Source organism: Pithys albifrons, chromosome 2 (genome assembly GCF_047495875.1).
Source record: "Pithys albifrons albifrons isolate INPA30051 chromosome 2, PitAlb_v1, whole genome shotgun sequence".
NCBI lineage: Eukaryota > Metazoa > Chordata > Aves > Passeriformes > Thamnophilidae > Pithys > Pithys albifrons.
The window spans coordinates 114,088,151-114,106,320 of record NC_092459.1 but is presented as its reverse complement, the minus strand read 5'-3'; the positions used below and the strand labels follow the sequence as shown (position 1 = coordinate 114,106,320).

Below are 18,170 nucleotides of genomic sequence, written 5' to 3'. Positions count from 1 at the left end.
CAGTCAAATACTTCCATTTGGATTTTGAAACCTCTTTTAATCTAAATATCCAACTTCATCAGCATGCTGAATTTCAAAACCATTTTTGGAAATTATGTACTTCCATTGCCTTTGTTGCCCATGACTGAAGAGTAACTTAAGCAATTTGAGAAAGATGGTCATAAATATTCCTACTTCTATTTTATGGAAGATTCAAGGTAAGCAGAGTCTGCCCTTCCCCATATGCAAACTCTCTCTTTCCTGCCTCTCTGTTTCTATAGAACAGGCCATAGTTTCATCCCCTGCTGGCTTTTACAGAAGATGCCTTGCTAGGAATGCACTCAGTGACATCCTCAGTAAACATTGCAGCATCTTTTCCTGTCCTGGTGCACAAGCCCCTGCTGTTTGCCTGCCCTTTTTCACTTTGTTTTGACAGGTTTTAATGTGCTTTTGGTGCTTTTTTAGTTAAAGAAGTGTCTAGTGTTTTAATTTATTCCGGATTCGTTGTGGCCTTGGCAGAGGACAGGTAATTGTTGCCTAAGTCCATGTCTCTGTACAAGATTTTGCATTTACTTGTGATGAATAATAAACATGTAAGAAGTTACCAACTGTTCATTTGTATGTGGGTATTTGTACAGACATACACACAGGCTCATGCAGGGAGCTGGGCTTGTTCCCTGTCATAGTGTCCCTTTGGATGTTTCTAATCTCTTGTAGCTCTAATGAGAATTACAAGAGCACAGTGGGAAGGAGATGTGCCTTCTTGAGAGGAAGCCATGTGAATCCTAGCAGGACAAGTTGATGCAGCTGGTACAAAATTGTTCTCATGATGCTTTTTTTCTGCTCACGTGCCTGTGCCTTTCCAAATTTTGTGTTTTATAGGGAACTGCTGCTGTCCAGAATTTCATCCTAAGTCTTGATGTGACCCTTGATCAATCATACTGTTTCTGTGAACTTGTAACATTAAGGAATTAAATTTCTGGTGTTTGTGTCAGAAAAAAACCATTCTGTGGGGTATGTGGCCTGTTCATTAAAGCAGTGGCTGTGGGTGGTAAATGTTGCTGGCTGGTTAAAGCATGACACGTGGGTTCTGGTCTTAGTCCTGGCCTGGACTCACTTCTGGATCTTCATTAAATTCAGTGAAGATGAGTTGAATAAAAAAGGAATTAGGTTAGGATTGTTTTTTAGTTTGCTGCCTATCCAGTTGTTTCCCCCAAAATTTTACTGTTGTTCTCTTGACTTCCCTAAGTGTAGAGTTCCTTGCTTGTCTTTCATACAGTTTCATTGTTTCAATGTTACAGAACTTTTCTAATTTATTATTTTCTATTTCAGAATTAGTTTGGATTTGTGATCCTGGCCTCTGCAGTGATAACAGTACCTCACTGCTTCTGTCATTCACATGTTTTAAAAGTGCATTTTCTGGTTAACAGAAATATGGCATAGCAGTGGATCTGTACCAGTCCCCTGATTGGCCTCACTAGAAATGTTCCCTGTCTGTGACAGCAAGTAGCTGTGACTGGTTTTCCACATTTTTCAGGCAGTTTTTCAGAGAGTTAGTTGTTCACTCAGTAGTGACTTCCTCCTGACAAGATAGTGTGGGATGTACCAATGTACCAATAGAGAGAAATGTCTCTCCTGCACAATCTTTTCTTCAAAGGGCAGGTTCCTTAATTCTCCCCAGATACTACAAGGAAAGATTTGTTCTTATTTTAATTAGTAGTTTGATTAAGCCCTGGACAGTTAGTAACTGAATGCTTTAACAGATATCAGTTCTGGTTTCCTACAGAGGCTCCACTTTAAGATAAGGCTGAGAGATAACAGTTTATTATGACAAAAAATTCAACATCTGTATTCTAAATAGGATAAATCCACTGTGCATGTGTGTGTCTAGTGCTGTCCAGCAGTGAGGGGAAGGCTGGAATAAGAAACATCTCAGTGGCTAGAGTAAGAATAATACCAGTGTCTTTGTGAGGAGCTGAGCTCGAAGTGAGCAGGCTGGAACGGTCTGCAGGAGAGGATATTGTGTGCTGGAAAGGAAGAGGGAGTGGTAGGAGAGCACCCTCTAGGCAACAACAGGCATCTTCACCATGTGGAGATAACAGCTATGAATAAAAGCAGTAGCATGATGGCTGCTAATTAGAAATAGGGACCACAGTGATGTCCCAGTCTCAGCTCTCCTGAAGGGAGAGAATCACTTTTGGAACACCATGTTCATCCTCTGCCTCTTCAGCACACACTGGGGATGGTTTGTAGTTCACAGTCTGGCAGCACATTTTCCTCTCACGTTGGCCCAAACAGTACAGTTCTTCATTTCTTTGGATCCACTGCTTCCTTTTTGGCTTCCTTTAAGGGAAGTGCCCACCTGTTTCTGTCCTGCCTCTCTCTGCAGGACAAGTGCCTTTGTTCAGTTTTATCCCCCTCCTGCAGCTTCACAGTGTGGCTCCAAGGAGCTGGCCAGGCTGTCCTCCTGGCCATCCCTGGATTCCTGCAGCACAGTTACCTCTAAAACTGGATGAGGCCAAGCCTTTTCTCTGTCTTGTTGTTTACTTCAAATAAAGTGGGGAGGCTGGAGAGTTCTTGCTTCAACACGGCGCTGATTGCCTCATTTTTAAAGAGATCAGAGCTGACATAACTAATGGATCTGACCTCTGGCACTGCAGCCCCTTCTAGGCAACCTACACAGCTGATTGGGATGAAATGGGAAGCTGTTGATTTACAGGAATCCTTACCTTCTGTACAAAGGTAAAAAGCTAGAAGGGTCTTGACTTAGGCTCTGCTGCATGTGACACTTGGGTACGTTGAAAGGCTGTGCCCACATCAGCAAAGGGTGAGGAACAAATGATACACAAATTAATATTTAGTGCTACCAACCTACATGCTTAGGAGGAGCTTTTCACCATTGTCAGATCAGATAGTTTGAACAATTATAAAGGTCATATAAATTTCACATGAATGGGGGTTAGGTCTGGAGCCCTGCTGGGCACAGGAGTGCAGCTTCAGGGCTGATTAGACAGCGCTGTTTCCATGTCTGTCTGACAGCTGTGACCTTACCCTGACACGCTGAACAGCGAGAGCCGCTGCAGGCACAGCCAGGGCACTGCTCAGTCTGATCTGACACGGACATGGGTTATTACAGCCCCACTTTGGCTCTCAGCCCTCGCATCTGTCTGCAAAGACAAGCCAGAGAGCCAGCAGGGCCCCACAGACAGCTGCTGCAACACCTCTGTGTCGCAGATGTGAGCTTTGGGCTCTCCCTCCCCAAGGCACCAGCACAGTGTTTGCAAACAGAGACCTCTGGATGTGCTCTGAGTATTGCCAGCGGCTGGGGCAGCACCAGTACCCCTCCCTTGGACAATACTTGTGTGAGCACCGTGCACATGGAGCTCTGAGTGTGTGCAGGGGGAGGTTACTGCTGCCAGCAAACCATCCTGGCTGTGAATTCTTTGGGATCAAGCCAAAAAGATCTGGTGAACTGTAGATAAGGGGACTGAGACTGAACCACTTGTTCACAGCTCATGTGTCACACATGATTTCATGCTCTAACATGTTACTGTTTTTATTCTCCTTTTAAACTTTCAGAACGCAACAAAAGTTTTGAAATGTCTTCCTTTGTGGAAACCAAAGGGCTTGAGCAACTTACAAAGTCTCCTGTGGAATTCGTGGAGTATCCTTGACTTTCAGAAAGCTGCTAAGTTGTTCTGTGTCTGAGCTCTGTTACAGAACATTATTGAAATTTGGAGACAGGAACTGGGGAAATAAGGAACATAAATGAAGTTTGTAGATTTGACTGTCTTTCTAAATGAATTAATTGGCCTGAGTTTTTATGAGCTAATTTAAAAATTGCCATGAGTCCTCGTGCTGTGGGCTAGGACTAGAGGGAATAGGCATAAACTACATATTGAAGACCTAATTCTTTGTATTGTCATTGTTAAATCTATTGTTTTCTGTGAAGTGATATGAGCTATGGTGAGCAAATTGTCAAAATGTGGCTGACTTCTTTTTTTGCAGCGTCCCATGAAGTGCTTGCTTTCCCATCACACCTCTCCTTCTGAGAACTCTGAGCTGGTTTGTGGCCACACAGTTATTTTTTAATACTTTTTATGACTTCTAAAGAAAAGCTAAGGAACATTCTGTTTAGACCTTTAGATGTTTCTCAATATCTCGCATCATGGCTGTAGCTGAGAATGAATGACCAAGATAAAATAGTGCCTCAAAGAAGGTTAATGGGCAGGTACTTCCACAGATAACCTGCAGCATGTTCTCATCTCAGAGATTTGTAGACTCAACCATAAGATGTGTACACTCATCATTCTGTCTGTATGCAGAGGCCACTTCTAATGGTCAGACCAGAAAACCACCTTTTAACTGAGCATCTCTCCCTCATTCAGGGGAAGATTCCCTGTTTACAGCCAACTGGCCCCTGTCAGTGTAATCTTAGGCAAATCCCAGATTAGAAACTGTAATGAAGAATGGAATTTTGCAAATGTGATTTCTTTAATGCACACGCCTGTGCTACTTTCTTGCTTATTCTGAGTACTCTATACAGGAACAAACAGCACCTTTAATTGCCCCATAGTTATAACATCTGCTGCCAAATTGTGGACCTCTGGAAGTGTTATGGTTGCAGAAATCCAGAAGGGAACCCAGTTCCATTCTGTGAAGGACTCCTGCACCTCACACTGCACTTGCACCTCCCTGCAGAGTGATTTTTGTCCTGTGTACTGTATCTTAACTACTCACTATTTAGATACAACAAAATGCAGCTGAGCCGAATTTACCCCAAGGGAACACGAGTAGATTCTTCCAACTACATGCCACAGGTCTTTTGGAATGCTGGCTGCCAGATGGTTGCTCTGAACTTCCAAACTGTAGGTAAGTTGTGCTGTTCTCTGGGTTTTGTAAGCTGAACATGTCCAGTTCTCTCATATAGTTTCTGATTTGTAGGTAGGAAAGTTTTATCCATTAAAAGGTATGTAGTGGTTGAATTATGCTGTAGAACTGCTAATTAACATTTTTAACAGGGGTTTCTGTTACAGTCAGTATGAAATTACAATAATTGTTGTTATTTTATTGCTTTTTAAAATTATTAACTGTGCAGAACATAATTCTTACCAACATTTTTAACACCTAGATTTGTCTATGCAAATAAACATGGGAATGTACGAGTACAATGGCAAAAGTGGGTACAGGTTAAAGCCAGAATTCATGAGAAGACCAGACAAACACTTTGATCCATTTACTGAAGGCATAGTGGATGGAATAGTAGCCAACACCTTGTCTGTCAAGGTATGTACAAAGCTGGTGAAAGTGCTCTCATGGCAGTGTTAGAGCATAGATATATTTGTATTTCTGTGGTGCAGTGGCCTAGCAAATGGCTATACTAAAGTCAAGAAAATAAAATGCATTTAACTTCATGGAGTGACGTTTAATTTTTAAATTCTGCTTCACATTTTGTGTTGTGGGGTAAATAAATGTATTTTTATTGCATATATTCTTTTCCATAGAAGTAATTACAGAGTCACAGAATCACAGAATTGGGAAGGGAATGGATTTAAGAGCAGTTTGGCTGTGTTTTTAGTAACAAAGAGCTGGATTTAAAACATGCTGCTGTGAAGTGGGAGTTGGACTGGAACAGCTATAATACTACACTGTTTAGTATAAATAATTTTTTCTGGTTTTCTGAAAGTTCTCCAGCAGAACTGTGGAACCATAAATGTCAGCTGCAATTCACTGCCAACTTGCTTTTCCTCCTTCCTTTTCAAGGACCTCTAACGAAGTTCAAGGACTGTCAGGAACCTGCAAATTGAGAACTACTTGCATGAATATTCAGAGGGACAGATGGAGTTGGCTGTGGCAGGATGACAGATTTATACTCAGTGTATCTAGTTATAAAACCATAAACTTTCCGAAGTCCTGCTACTCCTTTAATGGACTTGTCCATTAGAACAGTGTCTGTGTTATAGAATCCCCCTGCAAAATAGCCTCCTGTTTCAGTGAGAGAAAACAAGCATTTCCTCCCAGGCTGCAGACAAGCAGAGCCGTGCTGGGAGGATGTGAGTGAAGGAATAGTTTGATGACATGCACAGTAAAAAAAGAGGATGTGTGGGATGACCTTTTGTGGTGACCTGTAATCATGAAAGCTTTCAGTTCCCTCCTGTGGGTTTAGAGGCACTTTGTTCAGCAATTATAGTAAATGGAGGTGGAAGTCATTCAATAGCTATTAGGAGACGCACAGAGTTTTTAACAGCACTGAGCATCCAGGAGTCATGAGCCAGCTGTCAGCAGTGAGCTGCTGCTGCTGCCTGCTCTGCTCTGCTCAGGGGAGGCTCTGCAATGTCACTGCTCATCCAACGTGCAGCTGAGAATGGATTCAGATTTGCTGTAGGCAACGCTCACTTTGTTAAGGTACAGTGACCCTGCCACACACTCCTGAGTCTCTTCAGCTTTCTGAAGGAATTGCAGACCTTTCTTCACTTTTTAAAGCTGAGGGTTGTGCTGCCTGTTAAAAATAAAAACTAAGAAAGGCCAACTATTTTGTAGTTTTGCTTTTGTACTGTAACTCCTCACCCTTTGTGAAGAGCCTTCCTTAGAATACCAACTTTTTAATTGTTCTCTCCCTCACAGCTGAATTTCTCTGCTCCTTACACCACTTTTTTCCAGCATTTTTGAACCTGCTGTTGAGACTGGATAGAACTAAAGAGTTCCCAAAGATGCAGTGTTGTGGAAAGAGGCAGCCAGACTGAGGATGAGATCCAAATGAGTATTCCTGCTGAAGGAAGGGCAGCAGCAGGATCTCAACCACATTATAGCTCACAGGGGAATTCAGGCCCGCGGGGTCACAGGAAACCAGGCCTCACAAGTTGTTTTTCTGTGTCTGCGATTAAACAGTGGGTTTGTTTTTGCTGTTTATTGTGGCTTTAGTTTTGGCTTGGTTTTATTTTAAATGCATACTATCTGATCATTAGTGAGAGTTATCCATCTGCACTCATTTCCTCATCTGCCAAAGCGTCTCTTAACGATCTTCCTTTGTTTTGGCTTCAGATAATTTCAGGCCAGTTTCTTTCTGATAAAAAAGTCGGTACCTATGTAGAAGTGGACATGTTTGGCCTGCCTGTGGATACCAGAAGAAAAGCTTTGAAGACCAAGACCTCTCAAGGCAATGCAGTGAATCCTGTCTGGGAAGAGGAAGCCATAGTGTTTAAGAAGGTCGGTGTAACTGCATTGTGCCATTGTTATCGCTGTCCAGTGAGGCATTTCTGTGATGTACTGAAGCTCTGCACTTGTTAGAAAGAAGGGAAGAGGTTCTGAATAGTTACTTCTTGAACTGTTTATAGTTAACCACTTTTGCAGAACTTTGGCTGCTCCAGCTGTGCCGGCTCCTCCCAAAAGAAGTGAGTTTGAAGTCCCCTTGGCTGTTCCCTTGGCACAGCTGGAAGCAGCAGGTGTGGTGAGCTGGGGTCAGGGTGCAGTGCCAAGCTCTGGGCAGCACACACAAGGCCCAGCAGCACTTCAGCTGAGTGGGGGTGGCATTCTGCCTTGGCTGAACAGCAGGACAATGGGAATGCAGCCCTGACAGCCCTCCTGGTAACCCCAGGGCAGGACAGTGGGAATGCAGCCCTGACAGTCCTCCTGGTAACCCCAGAGCAGGACAATGGGAATGCAGCCCTGACAGCCCTCCTGGTAACCCCAGGGCAGGACAGTGGGAATGCAGCCCTGACAGTCCTCCTGGTAACCCCAGAGCAGGATAATGGGAATGCAGCCCAGGACACTGAGAGTGCAGCCCTAACAGCCCTCCTGGTAACCCCAGAGCAGGACAATGGGAATGCAGCCCAGGACACTGAGAGTGCAGCCCTAACAGCCCTCCTGGTAACCCCAGAGCAGGACAATGGGAATGCAGCCCTGACAGTCCTCCTGGTAACCCCAGAGCAGGACAATGGGAATGCAGCCCAGGGCAATGGGAATGCAGCCCTAACAGCTGGTAACCCCAGAGCAGGACAATGGCAATGCAGCCCTAACAGCCCTCCTGGTAACCCCAGAGCAGGATACTGGGAATGCAGCCCTGAGAACCCAGCTGTCTGAGCTGGTACACCCAAAGCAATCTCCTGTCTCTGCTCATCACTGATTGTGCTGTATAAATGCAGCCCAGGTGAAACAACAGAAATCCCATCCACTTGAGATGAGACATGAGCTTCCGAGCTACTCATGCAAGTGGAACAATACCTTTCAGACATCATTCTCTAAACTTTAAAGGAGAAGAAAATACTGAGCATGTTTTAGGACTGTGTAAGGTGAATGTCTTACTGTGCTTTGCAATCCACTTGCAGCCAGTATTAGAACAGTCTCTGGGTTTTGCTCATTGAACAGCCTGGTTTAGTGTATCCTGAGTCCAGGTGTGTGTAACACAATTTCTTTCAGATTTCTCTCAGCAAATGTAGCTCACACAGATGTTTATGCAGTGTGTGTGTAACACAATTTCTTTCAGATTTCTCTCAGCAAATGTAGCTCACACAGATGTTTATGCAGTCGGTACTTGCAGCGCTGCTTTCCAAGCAGCAGGGCTCTTTTCCCTGAATATTTGGCCTTCTGAATGACTTTCCTTTGGCAGCCTGCCAGAGCTCAAGTTTGGAAACATCACTAGCATTTTTCTTCTGTAATGAACTTCTAATTAGTGTACTTGGTTTCTCTATTTAGTTAACAATCGTGCCTGACTGCTTCTGTGCTCAGGGAAGCATAGGCTACTATTTTTAGTAATGTTGAAAATAAATTGGAGAATCTCTGAGATATAGGGTTATTTTTCCTTTCTGGATAAATTTTATCACATTAAAAAAAAGGCGTATTGATGCCCAATTTTAAGATATGTGTTTCTATGTATATTTGCATCAAGTAGAAAATTAGATGGATTATTCTACACATTTTTTAAAGTATATAGTAAACATTCCTAGCTTGGTAGGATAGTTTAGTAACCTTTTGTGATTTCCTGTTTGTTTAGGTGGTTTTGCCTTCCCTGGCATGTTTGAGGCTGGCAGTGTATGAGGAAGGAGGGAAGTTCATTGGTCACCGGATATTGCCCGTCTCAGCCATTCGACCAGGTAAACCTTTTCTCCATTGAGACAGACAGTGGGGAATGAAAACAAACTGCAAGGCAGAATCTCAACTGCTCTAAACCAGACTGACAGCAGCTGGGAGTTTGCGTAATCTATGTCCCTTTTGAAAAAGAAAAATACCATATTTCACCAGAAATTTAAACTTTCAAATGATTGAGGAAAGCCAACAGAATTAAAGCATCAGAGGCGTGTTTGGCACACACTTGTCTCTGGTGCATCAGCTTCGTGCTCACAGGTTTCTGCTATGAAGTGCAATTGTATGTTTTTAAGAGGAAAGAGGGCAGCAACAGCTAATTTTGATGTCATCTTTGTGAGAAGAGAAGGTGGCTGGGAATGCAACAAAATATGTTCCTCTCACATAATTTCTACACACGTGCACAGCCTGACCTATATGCAAGCTGTTGTATCTCTGTAACACCTTTAAATCAACCCAAAATTACCTTCATCTTCATTGCTGAAAATTAAAAGAAAAATAGCAATAGTGATCTCTTTAAACCATACTAAACAATATTATAATTAGTGTCCACTTCAATGGGAACTGCCCTGTGCAACAGCTCAGCCCTTGTTTTCCAGGCCAGAGACTTGTCAGAGATCCTGTTTCAGAAGGATGCAGTGACATTGGCAGTTTGAGCAAGAGGAGTGTTCAGATTCAGTGCCAGCTTTTTCAGTGAGGGGAGGAAACTAAATTAGGGCAAGCATATGGGCCATAAACATGCTTCCAGTTACACTGGGAAAGGAAGAATATCTGCATCTACCCTGCACCTTACCTGGTCAGGCCCAGCAGCACAAAGGTCATGTCCCCATATCTAGCTGTTGTCCATACTATTCCTGAAGAATATCTCCAACACTTTTTCCTGAGCCAGCTCAGTTTAACAATCCAGCAGAGAATTTGTTTCTGCCAGCTGCATGTCCTGCTGGCTTAGTGGATGTAACTTCCTGGAGTGGCTGCTGAGCTCCAGAGGGAGATGGGGGATTGGAGGGGAGAAGGGGGGTGGGAAGGGTTTCTCTTTTCTGGTAAAAGTGAGCTCTGACCAGGGTGCTCCCCTTTCTGTTCTTGCCCACCTGCAGCACAGAGTCCTTTAATCAGATCACCAAATCCCGTGCCTGTTTTTTGGCTTGTGCTCCTTAGAACAAGGACCACTGTGTTAAACCATGCAGGGCCTTCTGAGAGCTCTTACCCACACGCCCCTTCTCTGTCCTTTTGACTGGAGTAATCATTAGTTTATGCCTGTGATAGAGAACAGCGTGTTGGTTTTAGTTTATGTAAATGATGAACATTTGCTGGAGGAGGTTGAGAGAACTGAGAGCCCTTTGTCATGTGTAATTTCTCTCTTTTCTGAGATGCTATTTAAGACTACATGATACTATCACACAAATCCACAGAATTATCACTATTTCCAAAGCAAGGATTTAACATGGAGAGGGAGTTGTTCACATCAGCCAAGTGGGGATTCCCCCAGATAAATGCATCCTGCTCGTGACTTGTATCCTGACACTGCCCACATGTGCAGCTCCCAGACTGTGCCTTAGGAGAGCAGCTTCAGGCATGGTGTGAGAGACACCACTTGGTGAGGCAGAGGCTGCAGCTTTGCAGCACTGCAGTGCTGCAGGAGTTTGTTGGGGCTGGAAATCCTTTTTTCCCATTCCTACCTGTGCTCTTCCATCATGCCTTTACACTGGTATCAATATGTCTGGCATTTTGGGAGCTAAACTGATGGAAGGTGCTTGGCAGTTTCTGAAGGTTGTGTTTTCCAGAGTGAAGCTTCCTGAGCTGCCTCTCTGCAAAGTCAGAGAAGTGCCAGGGAACAGGAGAAGGAGCAGGAGCTGGGCTGGGAGGAAGCGCTTGGGGCTGACCCAGCTGTGGTGCCTTGGCTAAGCTGCACTGAAATGTGTGTCCTTGCCCTTACAGGACAGCTTCCAAACCACTGTGAAAATTCTCTTTTTACAGCTACATTTCTGAGGGTGGTGACACGAGAGGATTTATACACACACACACTTTGTAGCTATCAAGCCACATTGTGTATTTTTTGAATTAGATCATGTGTGTGGATGAACAGTTACATCTCAGTTTTACTGAGCTGTTCAAATTCCCAAATACTACCAGGTTGCTTTGGAAAATTAAAAAAGAGCTATGAATCTAAAAAACATCCAAACGAAGGTAAAAAAGAGAATGCACAAAAAATTAAGTAAATTACAACTTCCAGCATTAATCACATATGTAAAAATAAAAGGAAATAATCTTTTAAAAGGCAGCATCATGTGCCTTTCCAAGAGCCCTGTGTCTGTATCCTTCTCTCTGAAACCCTCTTAGGTAAATCTTTCCCTTCCAGAAGTCCCTGGAGTTGGTTGCTCAGCTGGAGCCACACTATAAATAACAAATGATAACACAATCACTTTGCAAAAGTCTGTGGAAGGGTTTGTGCCCTGAACTGTTGTCTCTTATTTTGCAGGCTATCACTACATCTGTTTGAGGAATGAGAGGAACCAGCCTTTGACACTGCCAGCTCTCTTTGTGTACATAGAGGTCAAAGACTATGTACCTGATACTTATGCAGGTAATTCTGTGACATTTTCCTGCTGGGGAATATAAAGGTTAATTGAAACACAAAATGCATGTGGTGTGGGTGACTTGCCAGACTGTGAATAAAGGTCTGCATCTGATGGATCATTCTGGCTCATCACTCACAGGAGATGGCCTGATTTACAGGGACTTGCCTGAGGTTTAGGATTAGGGCCAACTCTTTTATTTTCAGCAGACTCTAAAGGAGGAAATACCTCAGGCATTTGCCATTGAAGCACAAATGAAACTGGTGTGTAACTGTTTCCTAAGCAAACTGCCATCCTTGAGGAAGAGAATTGTATTTTGGCATTGGCTCTGAACAAGGATAGGTTTAAATGCCATACCTAGTATTCTGTGCAGCTATTTTGATTTTTTTTAAAAAAAACCATGAATGTTACTAATGCCTCTGTGTGCCTCATGTGAGGCAGGATCCTGGTTGGCTAATGCTGCAAGCTTCAAAATCCATCATAAAACACTGAAGAAAATGCACATTCATGAGACCCAAGCACAAAATCAGAGAGGGTTTGTGTTACTTGTACGTGATGGTGGACTGCCCTGCACTGTACAGTGTGTGGAAAGTGCTGCCTCCTCCTGAAAGCCTGGGGAGCACTGCAGCCATAACACGGGGCCTTTGAGACTGAAGTATTTGCCTCATTTCCAGATGTGATTGAGGCCTTATCCAATCCAATCAGATACGTGAACTTGATGGAGCAGAGAGCTAAGCAACTGGCTGCACTGACTCTGGAAGATGAAGAGGAGGTAAAGAAAGAGGTAAGGGAAGTTTCTGAGCTTCTGAAATTATGCTGCAGTATTTAAAAGCACCTATTTTGCTTGGAAAGGCAACTGTTGAAGATCCCTGGGAGTTGTATGTGTTGATGATGTGAAGACCTGTAGGAATCTCTCCCAGACTGAGCCTGGAGTGCACTGAGTGTGTGGCTTCACTGAAGGCAGCACACTCTGCACTGAGGTTGTTCAGAGGTAAAGAAAACTAAAAACCACGTGATGTGTTTGCTGTGCAGCTGTGTTATGTAATGACTGAAATCCTCACAAGTCAATGTCTGTTGTTTTGCAGCAGGATGCTGCTTCCCCTGACAAAAAAAGACAGCTCTGTTAGTAGCTTTTCCTGAAAATACAACTTTTTAAAAAGAATATCAGACTGTTTCTGGAGAGCTTATGTTGTTGAGAAACATTTGTGTATCTCAGATTATGGTTTCTCTACACATTCTCTGTGAGCAAACCTGTTCTAAAGAGACACAGGATAATTATACAGTTACTTAGATGGGAAGGGGCCTCTGGAGTTCAACTGGTCCAACCCTTCCAAGATGTTCAAAAAGCAATGAAGAGGGAGGGGAGCACAGAGTCAGTCAATGTTCAGGCCTGTTGTAGCTCAGTTGAGAGCTGTGGGAGCCACCATTTCAGTTGTCAGGTTCTGTCTGGGTGTGTGTGGTTACCTACACTGTCCTGTATAAGTGAGGGAGTTGTACATAGAAATGCAGGGATGTTATTCTAAGTGTGATTGAGAACATTGACAGTTCAGCTTGGGGTTTTGATGAGCTCTGTTCACATTCAGACATTCTCTCTGGCCCAGATATCACTGGGATGCCTTCTTGCAGTGTTTGAAAAGATCAGCTTTGCCTTTCAGCGATTGCTTGTGTCAGATATTGGCACACTGTGGATCAAAAGGCACTTGGTACAGGTCTCTGGTGAAGAGGGAGAAATGCTTTATAATCATAAACTGCCCTCAGCTCTGGTGCCTGTCTTCTTCAATTCTCAGATGCACAAAACCTCACTGAACTAGATTTTGTAACCAAGAATACATTCCCAAAGCAGACCAGATGAGTGAAAGTCATTACAATTCAGTGGCCAGCAATTTACTCCTTGTGCAGTGTCACAAGTTCTGCTGAATGAGGACACTGTGAAATGCTCAATAGTACCTTAGACATTTATCTGGGTCACTCCACACATGAGATTCTATATTAATAGCAAAGGTTTTTTTAACATAATCCTTTGAATACCTTAGAGGTCATTTTTACTTTTGAAAAACTACAGATTTTCCTGGTATGTACAGGCTTATTTGTTAGTTTGAAAAATTCTGTCATAGAGTGTCTTCTACAGCAAAGAGGAAGTAGGAAAGGTGACTTGTAGTGCTACTACATATCAGGGATCTTGGAAACTTACAGGATAAAGGAGCTTGTTTTGGGCTAGCTAAAAACATGTTGTAAAAGAAAACTGGAGTGATTGTGGGGGTGCATTTGCTAAAAATAGGGAATGGTTGAGCTGACTGCAGTATCAAGGGACAGGTACAGAAGTGCAGCTTCAAGTGGCAGTCTGAGTTCACCACTGTTACCTGCTATTTATAAAGGCTCTTTCTGGGTAAGATACTTGGCAGCTGGTCTGTACTTGGAAATCTTGAATTACCTGATCATGTTCTGTGATGATAACATTTTCTTCATCTGTCAGACAGGCTGATTGTTTTGTTCACTCACAGTGGCCCACGACAGTCACACTGATTAGTAATTGCCAGTACCTCCAGTGGCACCACAGCTGAATCAGCCCAGGCGTGTTTGCAAGAAAAGTACACGAGTGCACCTGCCTTCACTTTTCCAGTGTCCAGTTTCCAACTTACACACTATAAATGATGGTGTTCAAAGCTGTGCCATCTCCTGGCACAGACTGCACCTCCCCACAGCTCTTTCACTCCCCTCACACACATTTATTTGTCTGAGCTGGGTTCTTGCAGCTGTCAGAGGAAAACTGAGAGGTTTTTAATTTGCTATCCAGAAGTTTAAACTCAAAGGAAGCTCCTCAGGCTTCTTGCAGAGTAGTAGTCAAATAAGTTACCTAATAGTGAATTGCTTTGAACAAGTAAACCAGCCTTCCTTTATGCTTCACAGGACCCTGTCTGTTAATGATCAGTGTAATGACATAAACAAAGAATGCTGCAGAACTGACAGAAGTTCAGCATCTTTTCTGTATTTCTTTGCAGATCTCCCAGTGTAAGTGTAACAGAAATTCTTTCTTTACCTTTCTGGTCAGTTCTTGCTTTCCAGCTTAGCCTTAGAACAGCTGTTTTTGTAGAATACAAACATGTTAATACCTGCAGTGTGGTTTTTACACCTTGAACTGTACTTATCTGAATACCCTGTAAATCTCCAGGGACATACAGGTAGTGAAGTCTTCCCCTGCCTACTGTCCTTTACACATAGAAGGAATAATCCAGAGAAATTTGCAGAGAGTTCCTTGGGAAGAATTAATCCCAGCCTGAAGCAGTTTGATGTAACTAGTTTGTACATTTTCACCCCCACAGCCATGAGAGCACAAGTGTGTGGGTGCCTTGGAAAAGCCAGACAGAGTGAAATGCTTTTTGGCTGTGCCTGCTGGTGAAATGTCCCTGAGGCTGCCTGTGAATTCTCAGCACAGAGCTGGAGTCAGGAGCCTTCCTGGCTCATTGATGTGTCTGACCTGTTGTTTGTACCTATGAAACAGTGTTGAAATGGAAACTATTGTTTTGCATGCCTGGATATAAATTAGATGAGGCCGTTTGGCTTTTTCGGTTAAATAAAATCATTTTGATAGGGAAAGTAAACAACAAACCATCTCTAGGAGAGCAGCTGCACTCAGCATATCTGATACCCCCTTTAAACTGAGAATTCAGGCATAATTCTGCAAGCCATAATGACCACACCAAGATTCAGTAATGGAAATTAAGTTGATCTGACACTTGTTACAGAGGGCTGCCTACGCTGGCTGGTACTTTGCCAAAGAGGATAGAGGCAAACTGAGGTAAGAACTGCCCTCTCACCCTGACAGTGCAGCACAGGGGAGCTCTGCCAATCCCAGGAGACTGGGAAAACAGCTCCTTAGCTCTGTGGAAACAAAAATAGACCATATAGATACATACCTCTGTGAGTATGTCTCTTCCTATTTAGTACATGTATTGCAAAAGACATGGCAATATGTGAAATGGAAACCAGTTTCTGTGAATATTGAAACTATAAATTAAGAGGCTGCATTATATCATGTTTAAAAACAGCCTGAAATACTCTCCACTGAGGAAAAATCATGTTTACTTTAGCATTCTGTGTGATGAATTATGAGAAGAGAAAGTGCTTCTTAATGAGATTAGATTGCCTGATGTAGTGAAAATTACTCTTTATTCACTTGGTGATCGTGTCTCAGGTTTCTGCTTTGGTTTCTGCAAACAGATGTTTCATGGCCCAAACTGACAGGCTGTATTAATGGTTTCTCAACAAGCTCTGATGCAGCATTTGCAGCACATCCAAACCCAGCCTCAAAGCCAGAAAATACCCACTTTCCTTTGCAGTGGTTTTTGGGACACAGACCTGCCAAAGTCAGGAATTCTGGCTATATTGGTATTAAGTGTTGATTATCTAAGTAGCAAATGTTTTTATTAAACTGTGAGGGGCATTTAAAGGAGAATTGAGGGGATAACCATGTCTGTTTGTCACAGCTACTCGTTTTGCCAGTCACACTGTTCCTCTGTCATAAATGTTGGCCAGATCATGTTGTTCCCCATCTTACTGCAGTTATTGCTGCTTGACATCAGTGAGGTTGTTGACACTGGATTTCAATTCTCTCTCCTGTAATTGGGGTACAAACAGGCTGCTGAGACAGGAGTTGTTTGTGAGGTACAGTGTGTTGTCAGGCCAGGCTGGAGGGAATCAGCAGCGGGAGCAGCCTACCGGATGGGTTACGACTACAGGTAAGAGGAAAAAGAGAAGGGTTGTTGTAATCGGTGACTCCCTTCTGAGAGGAACTGAGGGCCCTATATGTCGGCCAGACCTGTCCCACAGGGAAGTTTGCTGCCTTCCTGGGGCCAGGGTGAGGGATATTACCAAAAGACTTCCTAAACTTATCCGACCCTCAGACTATTACCCGCTGTTGGTTGTCCAGGTTGGAAGTGATGACATTAATAAAAGGAGTACCAGAGTAATTAAAAAAGATTTCAAGGCACTGACCCGATCTCTTCATGGGACAGGAGCACAGGTTGTAATTGCCTCAGTTCCTGTGCTAGCTGGGATGAATGAGGAGAGGTTTAGGAAAGCCCAGCTTACCAATAGGTGGCTTAGGGGATGGTGCTATCGTCAAAATTTTGGGTTTTTTGATCATGGGGCAAACTCCGTGTTGCCCAGTCTCGTCAAAGCAGATGGGCTTCATTTATCTAGGAAGGGCAAAAGAACTGTAGCCCATAAGTTGGCAGGGTTGGTTAGGAGGGCTTTAAACTAGGTTTGAAGGGGGAAGGGACGGCAACTGGGCTCTCCAGAGATAGGCCTAAGGGCATAGAGCCCGAGTTGAGAATGAAATCAATGGCCCAGCTGAAGTGCATGTACACCAATGCACACAGTATGGGAAACAAACAAGAGGAGCTGGAAGCCATAGTGCAGCAGGAAAACTATGACATAGTTGCTGTCACAGAAACGTGGTGGGATGAATCACATGACTGGAGTGCTGCTATGGGGGGCTACAAGCGCTTCAGAAAAGACAGGCAGGGAAGGAGAGGTGGAGGGGTGGCTTTATATGTTAGAGAGTCTCTTGACTCTGTTGAAGTTGAGGTGAGCAGTGACAAGGTTGAGTGCCTGTGGGCCAGAATCAGGGGCAAGGCCAACAAGGCTGACACCCTTGTGGGTGTCTGTTACAGACTGCCCAACCAGGATGATGAAGGGGATGAATTATTCTACAAGCAGCTGGCAGATGTCTCAAAATCTCCAGCCCTTGTTCTTGTGGGTGACTTTAACCTGCCAGATATCTGCTGGGAGCTTCATACTGCAGAGAAGAGGCAGTCAAGGAGGTTCCTGGAGTGTATAGAGGACAATTTCCTTCATCAACTGGTAAATGAGCCTACCAGGAGTAAGGCCCTGCTAGACCTACTGTTTACAAACAGAGAGGGGCTGGTAGATGATGTAGTGGTTGGAGGCCGCCTGGGGCATAGTGACCATGAAATAATAGAATTTTCAGTCCTCAGGGATGTAGGGAGAGCCACCATTAAAACCTCTACCTTGGACTTCCGGAGAGCAGATTTTGGCCTATTCAAAGAACTGATTCAGAGCATACCCTGGGAAACAACCTTTAAAGGCAAGGGGGTCCAGGAGGGATGGACATGTTTTAAGAGGGAGATTTTGAATGCACAGCAACAGGCTGTCCCAGTGTGCCGAAAGGCCAGCCGGAGGGGAAGACGGCCAGCGTGGTTAAATAGGGAGATTCTGCAAGAAGTCAGGGATAAAAAGAAAGTTTACAGACTATGGAAAAAAGGGCTGGCTACTTACGAAGAATTTACAGATAGAGCTAGGTCATGCAGGAAAAAAATTAGGGAAAGAAAAGTGGAATTTGAAGTAAATTTGGCTATTTCAGTTAGGGATAACAAAAAGTCCTTTTATAAATACATTAATAACAAAAGGAGGGGCAAGGAAAACCTCCATTCTCTGTTGGACTTGGAGGGAAATATAGTTAAGGAAGATGAGGAGAAGGCTGAGGTACTTAACACCTACTTTGCCTCAGTTTTCACCAGT

The 18,170-nt window shown here is 43.7% G+C and overlaps 1 protein-coding gene across 5 annotated transcripts in view; it reads left to right on the top strand.

The window, feature by feature from the left end:
* The window catches only part of PLCB1 (phospholipase C beta 1), a 346,939-nt gene that overhangs the window by 258,890 nt on the left and 69,879 nt on the right, over window positions 1-18,170 (top strand). For all 5 annotated transcript variants that reach the window (XM_071582157.1, XM_071582156.1, XM_071582161.1 and 2 more), the window contains exons 17-23: window positions 3,559-3,643; window positions 4,727-4,851; window positions 5,111-5,265; window positions 7,021-7,185; window positions 8,969-9,068; window positions 11,534-11,638; window positions 12,305-12,414. In XM_071582157.1, the coding sequence (XP_071438258.1) occupies window positions 3,559-3,643; window positions 4,727-4,851; window positions 5,111-5,265; window positions 7,021-7,185; window positions 8,969-9,068; window positions 11,534-11,638; window positions 12,305-12,414 (845 nt within the window). The remainder of the gene's footprint in view (window positions 1-3,558; window positions 3,644-4,726; window positions 4,852-5,110; window positions 5,266-7,020; window positions 7,186-8,968; window positions 9,069-11,533; window positions 11,639-12,304; window positions 12,415-18,170) is intronic.